Source organism: Ictidomys tridecemlineatus, chromosome X (genome assembly GCF_052094955.1).
Source record: "Ictidomys tridecemlineatus isolate mIctTri1 chromosome X, mIctTri1.hap1, whole genome shotgun sequence".
Lineage (NCBI taxonomy): Eukaryota > Metazoa > Chordata > Mammalia > Rodentia > Sciuridae > Ictidomys > Ictidomys tridecemlineatus.
The window spans coordinates 103,020,103-103,041,253 of NC_135493.1; the positions used below are offsets into that span (position 1 = coordinate 103,020,103).

Below are 21,151 nucleotides of genomic sequence, written 5' to 3' on the forward strand. Positions count from 1 at the left end.
GGGGAGGAAATTACAGTGTGTTTTAGTCTGAAGCCTGCCAGGCTTCCCTGGGGCTGACTTAGTGACAGCAAGGGTTAGCAATGTGTTCTTTCGTGTGTTCAAAGGTCCTCTAAGTCTACACACACAGAATCAGTATATCTGCTCTTGGTCAGGGTATGGCACTTCTTTCCTGTGCTGCTCTGAAGCTGAGAAGCTCCCTTGTATTCAAGAATAGGAAATGTGTGTGTGGGGTTTCTCCCACTACTCCTTCAAACATGCAGTGCTGACAATTCTGTAGGGGTATCTCTCTCTCCCTCTCCCTCTCCCCCCTCCCCACCCTCTTTCTCTCCTGTGCTCACTTGCCCTCAATATTCACTCAGGGTCCTCATTTTGTCTACACCTAGAGTCTGAAACCTTCCTTTCTACTAACTAGAGCTGCACTTTCAGACTCAGGCTCCTGTTTCCTTTAGACCTGGTACAAAGAAATGAGGAGGACTCTCAGCTGACAATCCTGCTCTAGGCATTCAACGGATGAGTATCAGGACAGAGCCAGACTCTATTGTTCTTTGTAATTGGGGTTGAGGGAGTGGTACCTTCAGTCCTCATCCATGGATCATACTTTGAATCCTGGGAAGGGCTGGGGCTCCCCTTTCTGGACCCGAGGACATCATTAGAGTAAGGTTCACACCTATCCGTCCATCACACTTAATTGAGGATGTGGGAGTGGCTGTAGTCCCATTGCTCATATTCTCCACAAGCTAAAAACTGTGGCTGGAAGGTTGACACCCTGCGACATATGGTTTTATTCATGATCCTCACTCAAGGTCTCCAATTGACTGGGAATCCTAAAATTCCTTCCCTTGCTGAATTGTCCAACTAAGACCCTCACTTCTCTGTTATTCCTGAAGAGAAACCAATGGGCACTTCTGCCTGACATCTATGCCTGGGGCCTCTCAGGCCTGACAAAGAGAAGGAATCTGTGGGACCCCTGTTGATATGGAGTTTCCTGAAGTCCTCATGGTCCTTTGTATGAGTCTTGGCACCACCTGAAAATCTTCTTCCTGCTAACCCGAGTCCCTCTGCTCAGAATAAGATTCTCATCTTCCTTACACCTGAAGATGAGAGTGTGAGCCACATCCAGCCAACTTTGTTCCCTAGGATATCCCACTGTTTGGGGATCATAGGTCTCTTTAATCCTCACTCAGATAGGGTATAACTCCACCATTAGCCTCCCTAAGTCTTCCAACATTATACCAAGGCTGTCATCTTGCTGTATCTCCAGGTCTGAATATGAGGGTATGACACATCTGTTAGAGTCCATAAACAAGTCAAGATGGCGCCTGGCACTTTGCCAAGTGGAGTGGTTTGAGAAGTAACTCCAGCGAGCCATTAAGATGATAGAGATTCCTTAATGACTGACTGCTGTGTCTAGATTATGTCAATTAAGTTAAGCTGTGTGTAATCATTAAGATGATGAGGATTCCTTATTGGTTGACTGCTGTATCTAGTTTATGTTAATTAAGTTAAGCTGTGTATTCAGTTATGTATATATACTTTTCTGTCCCACAATAAAGCGGCTCCCGCTCCCACTGTATCAACCTTCACAAGTTCCTTGTCACTCGCCCCCCCCATCCCCGCGGCAGCCAGACTGTGGCACACATCTGGCTACCTCTGCCTAGGATTTCCCAGGGCTGAGGTGGGAATTTGTGGACGCTCATTTTCTGATTTAGTGCTTCCTCAATGTTCTCCCTATCTTGACTTAATGCCTATCTACTTATGCTAATGCCCCCAACACTCTGAGACCCCTAGGAAGAAGTGAAAGTTTCTCATTTGGCCATGACTACCTGTTGGCCCCCAAGGCTGACAAACAGGAAGGGTTACTATGTTGCCCTCAGTCTTATGGGATGGGTGTTTTTCTCAGTTCTCAGGGTCTTCTTGATTCCTGGTACTAACTTGGAATCTTCCACTTGCTAACCTGAGGCTTCCTTTTACAATGTTTCTTACTTCCCTTAGATGCTCTAGGAAGAAGCGAATCAGACTTACCATGTCACCATGCCCAGATCTTCCAGGTCTCATAGTAGTCATGGGAGTCTATGTGGATCAATTTCTGGGAGGAGTCTCCCTCATACTATTACCACCTCAATTCCTATTAGGAACCAGGCCAGGTCTCCCCACTATGCTGAATAGGAGCTCTTCAATTAAACCAAAGGATTTGTGTCCCTGAGAGTACCCCTGAGTAAAATGATAGGAAACTTCATCCTTAGTGCTATAATCCTGGTTTCTTAGGGCTGAAGGCAGAGGCAAGACTTTATATGTTTTTCACTGTTCTGGAGTCTAATTCTTCATATAAAATTTGTACTTTGACACCTTTCATGGCCAAGGATTCTTCTCTTTCTGCTGAACTGGGGCAGCCAAACCTAAAACAAGGCCGTCATATCCTCAAGACCCTTCAGGGTAGAGTGATAAGGCACCTGAGTCTGATAGCTCTGGCCTGGGACTCCCAGAGGTTACAAAAGGTGCAGCACCCCCATCCACCCCCCCCTTACTGGGATTGAACCCAACGGTGCTTTACCCTGGAGTCACATCCCCAGTCTTCTTTATTTTTATTTTAAAAAAATTTTTTAGTTGTTTATAGACCTTCCTTCCTTCCTTCTTTCCTTCCTTCCTCCCTCCCTTCCTTCCTTCCTTCCTTCCTTCCTTCCTTCCTCCCTCCCTCCCTCCTTCCTTCCTTCCTTCCTTCCTTCCTTCCTTCCTTCTTTCTTTCTTTCCTGTTCTGAGAATCAAACCCAGTGCCTCACACATGCCAGGCAAGTGTGCTACTGCTGAGCCACAGCCCCGCCCCTTATTTTTTAAATTTTGAGACAGGGTCTTGCTATGTTGTGGAGGCCGGCTTTGAACTTGCCATCCTCCTGCCTCAGCCTTCTGAGTCACTTGGATTACAGTAGTGTCTATTTTTTTCACCCAGGTTGTTCACCTTTACTCCAAACCCCTTTCTGGAACTACCCTCTGCTGTCCAGAGGCCACTACCATCAGACAAAGATCCTCCTATTTCTTGGACCTGAGTTGACAGTAAGAATGAACCACATTCTTCCAAGGCCTGCGTGTGCTGAGAGCAATGATGGAACTCTTAGACCCCACTGTTGTGGAGTCTGGCTCCCTCAGTTCCACACAGGACTTTGACTTCTGGTAGGATCAGGATTGCTCCCTCTACTGAGCTCATTCCACACTCAAACCAAAGCACACAAATCCCAGAGTCACTAGAGAAGTCAGGGTGCTCCACATCTGACAACCTTGCCTGGGGGCTCCTACAACTGACAGTAGGGATGATGTTCTGTGTGACCACCTATTTTGGTGAAAGGTCCACTCACTGGCTCGTAGGGTCTTGCTTTTACTTGTTTTAGAGCCAAGCCCTCTCCCTAGGCTAATGGGACTTTTCCTCTTTAAATGGAATCCCTCCACTCCACTTTGGGTAAAAAGAATGTGGTAGAAAGGGCGCGACCCTAAGTCTTAACAGCTCTGACCCAAGATCTAAGAGGGCTGACCCATGGCCGTGACTTTGTGGGGCCTACTTTATTATGAATTGCATGCGGGGTGGGGGGAGGGGGCTCTTCAGTCAAACTCAGGGTCCTCACCTCAATCCAGAGAATTCACGCTCAGTAAAGTGGACGCCACGCCTTTCAGAAGGAGGTCCTTCCCTTCACAGCGGAAGTGAGGATGAATCACATCCGGCCAACGGCTGCCTGGGATCTCGGAGGATTGACAGCAGGAATCGGTCACTAAGGGACCTCCCTGTTTGGGAGTCAAGGATCCCTAGGTTCTTGCATTGGTATCTAGGCTATCCTCAGATTCCTCCCTCTACTTCCTTATGTCGCATGGTCTCCAAACAAAACTTACACCTTCCCCAGTTCCCACAGAGGAAATCTGAGCAGGCATCATATGGTTCCTCCTGCCTGAGCCTCATAGGACTGATAGCAGAGGTGGGGCTCTGTGAGCCTTGCTATTTGGGGAACAGGTCCTCTCATCAGCCCTCAGGGTCATCATTTTGATTTTGGTTTTGCCCAAGACCCCCCCACCCCAAGGTGGTGCCGCCCTCCTTAGTTCACATTTGAATGCTCACCTGGATGAGTGACCAGTCTTGTAACTCTACTCACTGTTTGAACCTGCTATTCTCACATCCACATACTGTCTCCCTGTTAAGTCCTAGTTGGAAGTTAGAGGAATCCTCATATGACCACAGTCATTTGGGGACCTGCAAGAATAGACATCAGGAACATGACACTGTGGGACCCCACAGTTCTAGTTATGTCCTTCTGTCATTCCTCATCTAGGATCCTACATTTACATTGATTAAAGTCCAGTACTGAACTGAAATCACTCTTTGTAAGGCTCTGGATGAATTCTAGATTTTGGAGTGGTTCCATCAGCAGTCTTCATTCATGGAAATCCTTATACTGACTACCTCTCTTGATTAAAGGCTTCCATGGGAATTCTACATCAATGCTAAAACTTGACCAGTTTCCTGCCTGCAAACCTTACAGAATAGAGGTCCTTGTTCCCAGAGAGATGTGATGTTAATAAACTGCAACACAAGAGAGGGAGCCCAGTGACCAAATTGAGAAATCTTTTTGTTCCCAATTAACTTTCATCTTCATCAGCTAAGCTTTTGCTTTGTATCTGTATGTATTTTTGTCTTCTAAATAAATTTTCTCATTTTATGTCCCAATTCAAAAACAAGGTTGGGATCCCAGGAGAGATATTTCTCTGTCAGAGAAAACACACACACACACACACACACACACACACACACACACACAGAGAGAGAGAGAGAGAGAGAGAGAGAGAGAGAGAGAGAGAGAGATATTTATTTCTTCTCTTTGCCAACCAGAGATGGGATAGTTCTAAATGATTTATTTCTTTTTACATAAAATGATAGAGTCAAATGATTTTCTGATCCCTGGACTCTTTGAGTCTATCTGATTTTATGTATGTAGATGATCATATTGTCCCCAAATATTACCTTTTTCTTTCCTTTATTCACCACCTCTCAATTATTTTAATTCTTAGGTTGTGAATTTCAGTCCAGTGTTTTGATTAAACTCCTCCTTTTACATTTTAGGATAGTAGAAGAAAGTGAATTAATTAGTCTTTGATCAGCTTCAGTCTAGGAGAGGTGAAACAGTGTGAGTTCTAGAGTAATTCAGACCAGGGGTCTAGTCCCAGCTTTGTCACTTACCAGCTATGTGAACTTGGGCATATTACCAAACTCTCTAAGCCTCAGGCTCTGCATCTGTGAATTCAGTTTTTAATATCTATCTCATAGGACTGATAGAGTGTGGTTGATGTGTGCAAAGCACCTGGAACAATGCCCGGAGTGCGCTGAGACTTCAACCAATACCTGTTATTACTACAATTATTTCAACCACAGAGGATACCATCCATCTTGATGAATTTTGTTTTTAAATTCAGAGGATAACAGAGAATATGCAACACTCTCTGTTGTCATGGGACAAGAAATCAGCCCAAAATGCTGCAAAGAAACTCCATGTAAAATTTCCCCCATTTAAACATACTTTTGGTATGGGAGTATCTTTCCCAGCTGAATGCAACTCAAATCCTCTAGAATTTGGTTTAAAGACCAACTCTGGCTTTTTATCCAAACCATTTCTATTTTTATTAATTTCTTCACCACCCCAAATCTAGATCTGCTTTAGAGTTTACCAAAGTATGTACACACACACACACACACACACACACACACTCACACACACACACATTTAAACACCCTTTAAAAAAATGGACTCCCCAGTTCATGGCAAAGAGTACCAGACCAGTAGCTTGAGTTTCTAAGATTATCATCTTGTTTTTCAGAAAATCCCTGAGGACTATCGGCATAAAATACCCATTGTGTGCACTGTTCATCTTTACTAGGACAAGAACACCAGGCACTTTCCATCTCCAGCTCAGGTGGAATTTGCTTTGGTTTATTCACATTTCCAAAGTCACTATTAAGGGAAGTTTTCTATTCCAGGCCCAGTACTTCAACTCATACCCACCATTAGAATGTCTGGCTCTTCAACCTAGATGCCCTTCAGTGGATGAATGGATTAAAAAATTGTGGCATATATACACAATGGAATTTACTCAGCATTAAAAGAGAATAAAATCATGGCATTTGCAGGTAAATGAATGACTTTGGAGAAGATAATGCTAAGTGAAGTTAGCCAATCCCAAAAAACAAATGCCAAATGTTTTCTCTGATATGAGGTTGACTTATAGTGGGAGTAGGGAGGGGGAACATGGGAGGATTAGATGAATTCTAGATAGGGCAGAGGGGAGAGAGGGAGAGGAAAGGGGCAGGGGGTTAGCAAGGATGGTGGGATGTGATGGACATCATCATCCAAAGTACATATATGAAGACTTGAATTGGGTGTCAACATACTTTATATACAAACATATATGAAAAATAGTGATATATATGTGTAGTATGAATTTTAATAAAAAACAAAGTACATGTATAAAAGGCATGAATTGGTGTGAACATACTCTATATACAAAGATATGAAAAATTGTACTCTATTTGTGTAATAAGAACTGTAATGCATTCCACTGTTGTGTATTTAAAAAAAAATAAAATCAATAAAACTAAAAAAAAAAAAAAAAAAGAATGTCTGGCTCCTGCTCAGAGTCCTACAGTCTCATCTACCTACCATGCAGCCAACTCAAATTCACTTCTTACTGATGGATATTAAATTTCTGAAAATCTCAAATACCTTGCCTCAGAAAATTTAAACCAGAGATCTAATATTGAACACCTCCTTTTCTTTTTTCTTTTTTTTTTAAACATTTATTTATTTTTTCTTAGTTCTCGGCAGACACAACATCTTTGTTTGTATGTGGTGCTGAGGATTGAACCCGGGCCGCACGCATGCTAGGCAAGCGCGATACCGCTTGAGCCACATCCCCAGGCCCCACCTCCTTTTCTTATCCCTCTCTTTTTACTTGTCTTTAGATCTTAGGGAATATTTGACAACTTTCATTATATAATAGCTAATTGTGTTTTGGTGCTGGGGATTGAAACTAGGGCTGCTATACCATTAAACTACATCCCCCGAGCTTTTTAAACTTTTTTTTTTTTTAACTTTGAGATAGGGTCTTGCTGATTGGTGAGGCTGGCCTCTAACTTGCAATCCTCCTTCCATAGCCTCCTGAGTTGCTGGAATTACAGGTTTGCATCACTATGCCTGGAAATAGCTACTCTTAAGTCTCCAAAATTCGATAGGTAGGAGTCGTATCTGTCTTTCTCAGCTTCTCCAGACTTCCAAAGAACAGCTACTCCATTGATATCTAGGGAATTAAAGTGCAAATGTACAAGAAATCAAATTTTTCATGATTTTATTTCTCCTTTATTCTTGAAAAAGCTAACAAGACCCAGGTATATGTACTTCTGTTTTACAAAGAAAGACTAAAAGAAATACAAAGAATCAAAACTTAACACCCTTTACTTTTTATTCTGTACCCCATGATCCACCAACTCTATTGAGGGATAATTTAATTTATCATAATATTTATATTCTGATGTCATGTTTTCTGGTTATGGATCACAAAAAAATTAAAGGATTTTCAATTTGTATTATGTGATACCAAAATTCTCCCGCTTCAACCTGATATACTCTAATAAATGTGTGATTCATTTTGATTCTGAAGCTCAATAAACTTTCAATTAAAATAAACAACATTTAAAACAAAGAAAGAGAAAAAGTAAATCTCCAATTTTCCTATATTATCAGGAATACAAATATATACTGTGTTCCTACCAGCTCCATGTTTGCCCTCCTGTATGGTTTGGATGTGAAGTGTCCCCAAAAGCTCATGTGTGAGACAATGCAAGAAGGCTTAGAGGTGAAATGATTGAGTTATGAGAGTTTTAACCCAATCAGTAACACCTGATAGGGATTAACTGAGTGGTAACTGAAGGCAGGTGGGGTATGGCTGGAGGAGGTGGGCATTGAGGGGTGTGCATTTGGGGCATATATTTTGTATTTGGTGAGTGGAGTCTCTCTCTCTGCTTTCTGATCATCATGTGAGTCACTTCCCTCTGCCACACTCTTCTGCCATGATGTTGTGCCTCACCTCAAGCCTTGAGGAATGGAGTCAGCTGTCTATGGACTGAGACCTCTGAAACCGTGAGTTCCCAAATAAACTTTATCTCCTTAATCATTCTTGTTGAGTCTTTTGGTTACCACAGTGAAAAAGCTAACTAAAGCACTTCCAATGATTAGAAGTTTGTTTTCTTTACCTAAAAGTAACAAATCTGTCTTAGACCTTATTAGAACTGAGAAGAGTAGCTGGACATGACTGTGGCATGTTCCCTAGCCCTGGTGGTAGTGTTATGCTTGGCTGTAGCTCTGGCTCTGGTTCTCTCTGCCTCATCTCTCAAAAGTCTCTTCATAATGAGATGGAAATGTACTGGAGACAGGAACATTGACCTTGGCCAAAACTTCTCACATTTTTGAATATCCTAAGTAAATCCAGGTATGTAACATTTGACTTTATGAGAAAATTAATGGTTTAAGACAAGTCAAGAATGGACTTTTACTTTTCTTCTCTCCCTGTCTTGTAATCCTATTTACTGTAGCATTCTTGTTATGTTGCTCTATAAAATGAATGAATTAAGGATATTCAATTTGTAGTTTAAAACTTCTTACTACTAAACCTGATAAACAGCAATAAATTTGTGATCCATGTAATTTATAAACATATTCTGAATCTAAATAAGCATTCTATTTAAAGAAACCACACTTAAAATATACAAAAAAGAGAAACATCAATAAGCTCTTTATGCATAGCAATGGCAAATAAAGTAACAGTTTTTTTTTTCTGCTTCAGACCTTACAAAAGGGAACAGTTAGGGCCAGGCCTGGCTGCAACTCTAACTTGAACTTTCTCTTCATTTCTCAAAGCCTCTTCATAATGGGATGGAAAGGCACTGGGTATGGCATCATTGACCTTGGTTAAAAACTCTAGGACTTTCATCTTGCTAATTTTAGCATGGTTTCAGGGATCCCATAGGAATTTACAGTTTGTAGGATTACTGTAAGACACCTGCTGGCACTCTAGTTACTTTTCCTGCACCAGATCTTGAGTTATGAGTTTTCAGGAATCCCCAAAGACTTTAGACTTTCCCATCCTAGACCCCCATAAAACATTCAGGAATTCCCAGATCTCATTCTCAGAGGTGCAGATGTCATTTAAGAAAATCACACAGGAGAGGTATCAGAAGCCTGATTTTTAGGAAAGTCCCAGTCACCACTCAGATTCTTATTGTTGGTGAGGACTAGCTTGCTGACAAGGGTATGGGAGTCAAAGGCTTGACTTTCTTCATTTCAAGGCCAAAGACGAACTCTAAGAGCTAGAAGCCTCTCCTTGGGATCTCATGGAAGTGCTAGCTATGATTTGGATATGGTTTTGGTGTATACACAAAAGGTTCATGTGGTAGGATTTTTGTACCAGTGTGGCATTGCTAAGCTGAAGAAAACTTTTAAGAAATGGGATCTAGTTCAAGGTAATTAGATCATGGGAGCATTTCCCTCAAAAGGGATTATGCTAGTCTCATGAAGTGAACTATAAAAAAATTAGTGGCTGTCGGAGGTTAGAAGGAAGTGAAAGATGAATAGATGGGACACAGAGGATTTTTAGGGCAGTGAAACAATTCTGTATGGTTCTATAGTGGTGAATAGATGTCGTTATGCATTTGTCAAGACCCACAGAATATTTACTAAGATTGAACTCCAAGATTTAGCCACATCGTTGTTTATAGCAGCACAATCCACAATAGCCAAACTACAAAATTAATCTAGGTGCTCTTCAACAGATGAATGGACATGTATATAAAGAAGAATGCCACAAAGAAGAATAAAATTATGGCATTTGCAGGTAAATGGATGAACTGGAAAACATCATGCTAAGGGAAATAAGCCAGACCCAGAAAGCCAAGGGTTGACTATCTTCTCTGATATATGGAAGCTAGAACAAAACAGGAAAAATAAAGAAAAATAATGGGGGATTCTATGAAAATAAAAGAGGGATCAGTGGAGTAGAGGAAAGGGATTGAAGGGCGGGGGGAGGAAGGGCAGGAAAAGAGTACAGTGGTAGAATTAATGTGACTGAACTTTCCTATATAAGAATATACCCCAGTGAATTTCATTCTTATGTATATGAGTAATGCATTAATTTAAAATGTAAATAAAAGAAGAAAGATCAGTAGAGAAAAGGGAACAGAGGGAGGGAAAAGGGGAGGGAAAAGGGAAGTATTGGAGATTGAATTATATCAAAATTAATCCCAGTATTATGAATAGCTAAAACAAACTAATGAGAAAAAACAACAAAAAAGATTAAACCCTAATATAAAGTATAAATTTTGGGTTATAGTGATATGTAAATATAGATTCATCAATTGGAACAATTGTACCATTCTTGTGTGGGACATTGATAAAAGGAAGGCTGTGCATATGTGGGGACAGAATATATAGGGAAACTGTACTTTCTGCTCAGTTTTTTGATGAACTTAAAACTACCAAAATGAAGTCAATTTAAAAAAACAGTATTGGACACATTATATTGTTATTCTGCATGCATGAATATGCAACCACTAATCCCATTAATATGTACAACTACAATGCATCAATAAAAATGTGAAAAACAACATAAAAAACCCCAAAATAATCAAACAAACAAACGAACAAAAAACAGTGATGGAGAAGCTTCAGCTTCATACCTTGCCCTTGAATTTATGGGTTCAGTGCAAGGGGCCAGACTCTGTTTTCTCCTTTATTCAGGGTTGGGTTGTTCCCTTGATTCTCACTCACTTTCCTTGATTTGATTCAGCAGGGTCTGGGTCTCCCCTCTTTCTTTTCTTTTTTTTCTTTTTGGTACTGGAGATTGAACCAGGGGTACTTAACAACTAAGCCACATCCCCAACCCCTTTTGTGTTTTTAACTTTGAGACAGGGTCTCACTGAGTTGCTGAGGGCTTCACTAAATTGCTGAAGCTGGCTTTGAACTTTCTATCCTCCTGTCTCTGCCTCCCAAGCTGCTGGGATTACAGGCATGCACCACCATGCCTAGCTCCCCTCTTTATTGACTAGTAGTCCTTTCTTCCTGAGAGGTTTCTCCTTCTCTAAGATATAGTAAGAGGAACTAACCAAGGTTTCTTAGGAGTAATGGCTGTGGGACAGATTGATGTCTTCTAATGGATTGTCACACTGAGTAATCTAACTCAGGATCCTAAATAGAACTCATAGGAGAGCACAAGTTTCCTCTTTCTGTTGAGCTGAGACGCTTCTTTGGGTCAAGACCCTCATTTTTCTGATACTCCTGAGGAAAAAAAATGAGGGTAACTGACACTTATGCCTGAGTTTCTCACATCTAAAAATAGGCAGGACTCTGTGGGATCCTCACTAATAAAGCTTGGTAGATCCAACATTTTTCAGGTTATTCACCTCATTCCTGGCCCATCTTTCAATGGACTTGAGTCAGCCCATCTCAGACCAAGATCTTCATCTTCCTAAGAACTCCAAAGTGAAAATGAGATTCAGTCACATCCCGCCACAGCTGTTTGGGAGCTCTGTAGGCTGAGAGTAGGGTCAGGAATTTATAGGCCATATCGCTCTGGGAAGGTGTTTCCTTCTTTCTTCATTTAGAGACTTCAACTTGATATGTGTCAGGGATTAAGACTGTCCCCTCTACTGACCTGAGGTAATCCTCCTTAGGGTAAGATCCACAAGTTATTAAGAACCTTGAAGAATAGGGGAGGAGATCCTCAGGCTGACAACTCTGTCTGGCACGTTGTTACCCCTAGTCCTCCTACATGGGGATATCTGTGTGTATCTTAGCTTCTGTTCCTTGACTAAAGACTTTCTTGAAAATGGCACATTAATAAAGTTCTTTCAGTGTCTCTATGACAAATCTTGTAGGGAATGGGTCCTTTTCCCAGAATAATATAAGATGGGGAACCTGTAACACATCAATGTTTATAGCAGCACAATTCATAATAGCTAAACTGTGGAACCAACCTAGATGCCCCTCAGTGGATGAATGGATAAAAATTGTGCCATACATACACAATGAAATATTACTCAGCAATAAAAGAATTAAATCATGGAATTTGCAGGTAAATGGATGGAGTTAGAGAAGATAATGCTAAGTGAAGTTAGCCAATCCCAAATACCTAAATGCCAAATGTTTTCTTTGATATAAGGAGGCTGATTCACAGTGGGATAGGGAAAGGGAGCATGGGAAGAATAGAGAACTCTAGATAGAGCAGAGGGGTTGGAGGGGAAGGGAGGGGGTATGGGGTTATAAATGATGGTGGAATGTGATGATCATTATAATCCAAAGTACATGTATGAAGACATGAGTTGGTGTGAATATACTTTGTATACAACCATAAATATGAAAAATTGTGCTTTATATGTGTAATAAGAATTGTGATGCATTCCACTGTCATATATAAGTAAAACAACAACAACAACAACAACAAAAATAGGAGTCCCAGGACAAATGTTTTCTCAGAGAAAAAAACACATGGATCTATTTCTTTTCTTAATAGTCAAATTTAGCCTCTTAACAATTTCTGTTAAAAAAGATTTAACTTTCTAAAAGGAAGGGACTGTCCAGAATGATAGAATGTGAACCCATTATCTTTTGAGGTTAACTGACTTTGCGTATGAAGATAATCACATTGTCAACAAATATTATCTCTTTTTTCTGTAATTCATGCCTCTTCATCATTTTAGTATTTTTATTGCTCTGGTTATGTATTCCAATACAGTAGATTGGGCATAGATTCTGTAGGAATCTTGTGGGAATGATTGAATGTACATAATGTGTGAGAAATGCCCAGAGTATTTAAAAAGTGCCAGTTCTTTTTATGATTAATTTTTCTCTTCATGTTACAATATACTACACTGGGGTTCATTATTTTGATAATATGAGTATGCCACATTCTAGGACAAAAAACCCTGTTAGATAACATGCTACTTAGCAAGGAAAACAAAATAATACTTTCCCCTTACATGATAAATCATTCACTGTCAGTGTGAGGTAGACTTCCTCAGTTGATGTAACATAAAGCTTCTAAAAGTTATTTCAGGGAACAAACCTTCCCTCCCTCCCAGCTGCCATTTCATCTAAACCACTCCTATTTTATTTAAAAACCACCTGAAATAGATCTTGCCTAGAGTTTGCCAAGTAACACACAAGGTAACCTAATTGCGTGTACTTTTTAATGGAGCAGATTCTGTATACTCCAGCCTAGAGCAAAGAATGCCAGCACATTGACCTCTGGACATCTCACCTCCCTGGAAAGTATCACCCTTATGTCCTAGAAGCTCACTTGAGATGATGTGCATAGAACACTTTGTGCATTGTGTTTGACTATGCTGGGACAGAAGCATGGGAAACTTTCTATCCCTGTCCTAGGTGGAGATTCTCTCTGGTTTACCTATGATACCAAGGGAACTTCTAAAATCAATTCTCCATTTGAGGTTTAGTCTCTCTACTCTGAGATGTACCACCTTCAAACCTGGCCTGTGTTCCCCACTCCCAGAGCCTCAGCCAGCCCACCATGGAGCCCCACTTAAATTACCTCCCACTGAAGGACTTAAGACTGCATTATGAGATAATACACATTTGACTGCACTCATTTGGAACTCAAACCCTCCCTTCTTATCCCTTGTTTTCATTTATCCTTTTAGTCTCAGATGTGTTATCATCAATTTTCTTACCTGACAGCTGCTTTTGGACCTTATATTGCTTTCTTTTTTTGTGGTGCTGGGGATTGAGCCCAGGGCTTTGTGCATGCAAGACAATGAACCTTATACTGTAAAGTCAGTTACTTGGTCTTCTACCATTGAGATTGGCAGGGGGGTATTGGGTATTAGACTCAGGGACACTCAACCACTAAGCCACATCTCTTGCCATATTTTTTATTTTATTTAGAGACAGGGTCTCACTGAGTTGCTTAGTGCCTCACTGTTGCTGAGGCTGGCTTTGAACTCACGATCCTCTTGCCTCAGCCTCTGGAGCCACTGGGATTACAGGCATGCGCCACCACACCTGGCCTCAGTTATTAGGTTTTCCTTTGTCTTAGTCCTATCAGTAATAATAGTACTGAGCTTTGTAAGAGGAAATTCTCAATTGATATTCAGGAAATAAATGAGTCTGTGAACATGAGGGTCTAGTTTATTATGATTTAAGTCAATATTCTTAGATAAATCAGGTGTACACAGTTATTTGTCTTTTAACTTTATAAAATACAGATGTTCAGAAAACCAAATATTAACCATTTAACTCTTTATTTCCCCATTCCATATATTTTACTGCTGAATTTCTTCACATTGTAAAAGAAATGTTTATTACAATTCCATATTTTCTTGAACCAGATCACTAAATAAGATCACTAGTTTGTTTTACAAAGTAATGAAACTCTTACTCTTAAGACTGATAAAAAGTGTGATCAATATCATTCATAAATTTAGATTATAACATTAAATAAAAAGAACATTTGAAAACAATAATACAAGTAAAATCTTAGGAACACTAAGATATTATACCCTGTGTTCCCTCCAGTCATATCTAGCCCTCTACTACTTGAGACAATGATTTCCTTCTTTAGTTACTGAAGAATATGTCTCAACTTTACAGGTGTGGGAGGAATTGTGGGACATGGCCCTGGAACAATCACTGGCTGTGGTGGTGCTTTCACTGAGTGTAAGTATGGCTTGAGCTCTCTCTTCCTCATCTCTCAAAGCTTCATCATACCAGGACTGGAAGGCACTGGGCTCTGTATGATTGATCTTGGCCCAAAACTCCAGGACTTTCATTTTACTTGTTTCAGCATGAGCTCTTGGGCCCCATAGAAATTCATAGCGAGCAGGATCACTATCAGGTACCTGCCGGTACTCCAGGTATTGAAGCTTCACTAAATCTTGGGTGATGAGTTTCCTGGGCTCCCCAAAAATGAAGTGTCTCTTCCCAGCATATAATCTCATCTTATTCAGGAATTCCCAGATATTCTCCTCAGTGGCACAATTTCCCTTCATGAAGATCACACCCAGGAGATTCATTAGAAGACCAGTCTTGGGAAATCCCCTTCCACGGCTCACTATCCCATTGTTGGGGAGATTCATTTTGCTGACAAGAACATAGGCATTCTTCGTAGAATCAACTTCCTTTAAGTCAACACCAAATACCACCTCTATGCTGAAAGAAGCTCTTCTGAGGATCTCAAGGAAGCGATTCTTATGCTTTTTATTAATAATCTTCAGCATATCCACTTTCAAAATGGGCCTTTTCATTTTGTACATGTGCATCATGAACTGCACCAAAATGCTGGTTGTTTTGGTTAGAGAGTCTTTGTGAGGCTGCATGCTAGAAGGTGGGGACTGGGAAGACTGTTGCTTTTTCTTAATTTTGCAGTTGGCTCCTTCAGGTGATCTTGAGGGATAAATGCTTACAGGTATAGTGCTGGAAGAGGGTTCCTCAGGCACCTTGGGAGCACTTTGTGACCTAGAAGCAGAACTTTTGCGGGTGATAACTCCTAAATGAGAAGACGAAGGAGGAGCTATTTTCTCCTGGTTTTCACTGGCCTGAGCATTCATCCGGAGATCCTGGATCTCACCTTGGACCTGGTGGTGTTCCTCCCGAGTACAGCGCTTACTCTTCTGACTTCGAGGCATGATAACACCATGTAGAAACAACAGACACAAGTATAGGCAGGACAGCAGTGATGAGAGCACCTGGAAGAGAAGGAGAATGAGAAACCATAAGTAACTCCAGCAGGGAGATGCCTCCTTGGCAAGAAGAAGGCAGGTTTCCTTGAAAGCACTGATTTAGGAACCCACAAAAGTTCCTGTTCAAAACAGCCTGTCCTCTGTGAATCCTATAGAAATAACTAAAGTGTGTCTTAAATTGCAGTCCTGTAGCCCTGCTGGAGGAATATTGTGAGTGAAAATGGCAGTGGCAGGTCTAATTCTTGTGGATGCCCTTCTACTCTGGGGTAGGGAATCCTCTCAGTTCACATTCAGGATCATCATATTTAACTATTAACAGTGCTTGCCCCCACTTTCATGTGCAGCACTAATTTTTGTAACCTCCAACCAATGTTTTCCTTTCCCTAGGACCCACTAAGAGGAAGTGAAAGGGTACCTTAGCCCACCACTTTTGCCAGGGAATGCTCAGTTCTAAGAGCTCCATGGAGGCCTACTCTGATATGGGCTCATTGAGTTCCTTGGTCCTTATTCATGGTATTCACTGTGGCTCTTGGTAGGAACCGGGACATCTAATTCCTGCTGATCTGATGCTCCTCCCCTCAGATAAGGGCCCTCATCAAGCTACTACTATGAAAAAGAAAGGAAAGCTCACATACACCTGACATCTTTGCCTGGGATCCTTGAGACTACAAGTGTAGGGGTTCATTTATGGGCCCTCTCCATTGTCTCCTGTTTTGGGGAGAGGAGTGATAACACCAGTCCTCAATTAGACCTCTCACTCTGACTCCTATAAGGCTCTGGATCTCCTTTCTTGGCACAATTGGAGCATAAAACTACTTTAACCTTCTTAAGACTCTCAAAGTGAAAAGGGGATGACATACCCTGATAAGTTTTCTGGGAATTCCACAGATAAGAGAAGGGGAAGAATGTATGAGAACCCAATTTTTAGAGTTGTTGTTTCCCTTGGTCCTCACTCTAGTCTCTGACCTTGACTTCCTGTATGAGTTGGGACACCTCCTTTCACTAATTGATACCCTCCAGCCTCAGAATAGTGCCCAAGACAGAAAAGTCAGGGTTCCCCATGTGTGAATATCCGTGCCTGGAGCCCCATAGAAACTAGCGCAGTAAAATTGCTTTGTGTTGCCACCTGGTTGGGGAGATATCCCATCATTAGACTCAGGGCCTTCTACTCTATTGCAGTTAGGGCCCACGTCTCTTTCACGTGTTAATCTAGGCTACTTCTTAGATCCAGGCCATCTACTCTCTGACACTTTTCAGAAAGAAAAGAGAGCTTTAACCAGGCCTCCCAGGGGACACCACACAGAGCTAGGAGTTAGTGGAGTCCCCATTGGCATGAGGGGAATGACATCCTCAGTCCACAGTACCTCACCTTCACGCCTGACTAGTTGGGGGAATTCACGCTTCACCTACTGGACACTGCGCTTCTCAGAATGAGGCCCTCATCTTCGCAACGGAAGTGAAAATGAGCCACTTCCGGCCAACGGCTCCCTGGGATTTCCAAGGGCTAACAGCAGGGGCAGTTGCTAAGGAACCGCATTGTTCTGTAATCTATGGTCCTTAGCTCCTCACACTGCTCACCAGCATATCCTGGGATTTCCCCCTCTGGCTTGAGACACACAGCCTCCAAACAAATTTTCACCTCTCTCAAGTTCTACAGCGGAAATCTGGGTAGGCCCCACATGGCTCCTCTTACCTGGGTTTCACAGCCATGACAACAGCAGCGGGGTTCTGCTAGCATCCCCATTTTGGGGATAGGTCCTCTCATCAGCACTGCATTTGCCCAACACTTCTTTTCCTCGGGGCCCATTAACCTATTAGCTCCTGGTACTCTGCTTTCTGAGACCATCTAGGTAGAAAGGGGCACAGCAACCTGGCTATTTTGACTGATGCCTTAAAACTAGAAATGGCTTCTGCCTATTCTGGGATTCATCCCTCTGCTGACCCTAGTCCTCCAAATATAGCCCTCATCCTCCTAAGTCCATCCAGTGGAAGTCAAGATATGCTACACAGTCCTGGAAAGACTGTTGGGGTTGTTGGTGGCCCGCACATTTCAAGAGTGGTTCTCTGATTAACACTGGTGGTCTTCACCCTGACTCCAGTTAGGGCCAAGATTCCTCACTTTGAAGAACTGAGCTCAGGCATTCCCTTCCCTGAGGCACTCCAGGAGGAAATCAGGGTGCAGCTCAACCCTCAGCATTCTGCTTGGAGTATTCGATGGTTAGGTACAAGGACTGGGCATTTGTGGGGTTAGTGTTCTTTTCTTTCTCTTCAAGAACCTCACCTTGCTCCTGACCACTGCTGGGACTCCACTCTGCCTGACATAAACTCTGTTCAGATTAAGTTCCCTTCCTTCTGACATCTCCCAGTGGAAGTTAGGGTTGGGTACATTAGATTACTGATGTTAGGATCCTGGGAGGGTTGTCAGCACAGTGAGAGTTTGATGAGACACTACCATTCTTGTCCCCCAAATATTTCCCATTCAGAGTCCTTATCTTGATAGCTATCAAACATAGGGGTCTTCCTTTTACTAAACTCAGGTCCCTCTTCTTAAGCAAGTGCTCTCACTTGGCTGAGCACTATGAGGAATGAAAGGAAGGACGCCTAGTGTGACTGTTCTTCCTGGGGCATTATAGGTCAGGTTTGGGCAGATCTCTGAATGAAGTCCTGCATTTTGGGGATGGTGGTCTCCTCAGTATTCATTCAGTTTTCTCATGTCTCTTAGATTGAAAGCTTCTTGGAAAGTGTCACATCCTTGCAAACTCTAGAACAGTGTTCCTACTGCAAATCACAGGTCTATGTTCCAAGCCTGAAGTGAGATGGAGATCCTTCCAGGCAAGACAGGGGACCCAGAGGAGGAGGGGGTGGGATGTCAGAGAACAATGATGCTGATGTATCCTTCTTTTCAATAGTCAGTGTGTTTTTCTTATAGTACTTCTGTTTTAATTGATTTTCCTTCTTAATGGAAAGGAGCTGCCCAGGATGGTTGTGAGATCCCTGAATTTGAGATTATTTAACTTTGCATTTGTGGATGGTCATATGGCCACTGTGCATTATCTATTTCTCTTTTTTATTCATAACCTTCATTTATTGTAATATTTTAATTGGTCTGGCCTTGTATGCTAACCCAATTCTTTGGGCACAGAATCCTCTCAATTAACTTAGGCAGGCCTAAGAATAAGTGAGGAAATGCTCACTCTTATTAATATTGTTAAAAATATTGCACAATGCTCTGGACATTCACTCTGAGAATAGATACACTTGGGAGTATTGGGAAGAAAACAAATTAAAGGACACAAGGAGAGGAGTAGGATGAACAGTGGGAGCTACAGAATAATCTGGACTGGGAGCCTAGTCCCAGCTCTGTTGCTTTCTGGCCCTGTGAACTTGAGCAAATTACCAGACTCCAAGACAAAGAAATTTTAATCAAACCAAATACTGCTTAGCAATGAAAATTTTGTACAGTGTATCACCATTAGTGAATATTACATATAATGTGTTTTTGGAAGAATCCTCTCTTGTGTGGATACATTTCAAAGCAATTAGAATTTTGTCAATGATCAATGTCTTTCCTAACACACTCTTTTCTATAAAACACTCCTATTTTCATTTATTTATCCACCACTCCAAATCTAGAACCCCATTAGAATTTGCCAGTATACATAGTAACCTAATAGAATGACATTTCAATTTCCAGTAGGCTCTGGATTCCCTGTCCTAGAGCAGTATACTAGCATAGTGGATTCTGTGCCTCTCGCCAATTTAGAATGTATCTCCTTTATTTTTTAGTAGGTCCCTTGTAATAATGTGCATAGAATACTTGGTTTGTACACTATACTTGAATGTGCTGGGAGAGGAGCAAAGACAGTTTCCAGCTTTGCCCTAAATGGAATTTCCAACTGGCTTACACACAACCCCAACGTTTATAGCAATTATCCATTGCATGTTCAGTCTTCTGTCTCTGAAACACAACATCTAAAGGGCTGGCTCCTGTTCACCACTCATGTACCATTAGCCAGATAACATGCAGCCTCACTTAAATTACCTCTCATTGAAGAAGTTGTAGTTTCTCAAAAGTTCCAACCTCCCTTGCCTCAGAGCATTTACACTGAATGCTCTCATGTGGAATATTCTTTCTTCTTTTCTCCTCCATTTTTTTGAGTTGTCCTTTAGATATGAGAGAGAATTTCACCATCTTTTAATATAATAGTGGCTGTTAACCACTAAAGTTGTATGAAATTAGTCATTTTAAGGAAAAGAAGGAGGATGTAAGGGGCTTTAGCTTGTAGACTCAACTATTTTGACTGACAAAGTTTACCTCCTTCACACTGTTCCTAAGTCAGTGTTTTAGTTACCATCTCCAATGCTAACATGGAGACTTATGTTTGGGGAATGTTTGGAGAATATATAAGCCAGTGAATGAGAGGTCTAAAATATTGCAATTTAGTTTATCCTAATTTCTTAATTAGCTAAACAAATCCAGGTCTATATCTTTCAGTTTATAGAAAGAAATGATAAAAGAAGCAAGGTAAATCAAGAACTGAGCCCCCTATAGCTTTTGCATATTTTTTCTCTCTCATGATTTCAACAGTTTGTGGCATTCCTTCAAATTTCTAAGAAAATGCTTATCCCAATGCGATGGTAACTTGTGTGGATCACAGAGGAAACAGTCAAAGATTTTCAGTTTGTCTTGCTAAATTCCCAAACTCTTATTCTTAACCCTGACTAATAGCAATAAATATGTGGCCAATATCATCCAAAAATTTAAATCCTAAGCTAAATAAGTCTTTCATCGAAGGAAACAACATGTGCTGGACACAGTGATGCCTGCCTGTAATCCCAGCAATTTTGGAGGCTGAGAGAGAGGAGGATCCCGAGTTTGAGGCCAGCCTCAGCAACTTAGCAAGACCCTCAATAACTTGTTGAGAAACTTCCTCCAACCAAAAATAAAATCAAAAGACTGGGAATGTAGCTTAGTAGTAAAACACCTCTAGGTATTCAATACTCAGTACCTAAAACAAATATATAACAAAGGAACAACATTTGAAAAATATCAATAGATAAATAAATAAATCTACAAGTTACACATGTAGCAGAAACACAAATAAGTTATTATTATGTATCCTCTACTTCTACTCTGACTCTCTGTTACTTAGAACACTGCACACTTCAAACACAAAGTGAAGATCTTACTTCATCATTATTAGAAATGGTAGAAGCTGGTAGATATGGTAGTGTAACATGCCCTGGTTGTGATGGTAGTGCAGGCTTGTCTGCAAATTTGGTTTAGGCTTTCTCCTTTTCATCTTTCAAAACCTCTTCAAACCAGGATGGCAAGGTCCAGGAATTATATCATTTACTTAGTTCTGAAATGTCTAGGTTTTA

General features: G+C 41.2%; 1 protein-coding gene across 1 annotated transcript; it reads right to left on the reverse strand.

The window, feature by feature from the left end:
• Positions 1-14,601: 14,601 nt before the first annotated feature.
• Positions 14,602-15,715, reverse strand: LOC101963820 (melanoma-associated antigen B3). The gene has a single exon (XM_021729012.3). It carries the CDS (start codon positions 15,713-15,715, stop codon positions 14,624-14,626), a length of 1,092 nt encoding a protein of 363 aa, XP_021584687.1. The 3' UTR covers positions 14,602-14,623.
• Between the last annotated feature and the right edge of the window lie 5,436 nt (positions 15,716-21,151).

What these genes read in the sequence shown, in the direction of transcription:
- LOC101963820 (XM_021729012.3), bottom strand. Translation starts at nt 15,715, where the DNA reads ATGCCTCGAAGTCAGAAGAGTAAGCGCTGTACTCGGGAGGAACACCAC.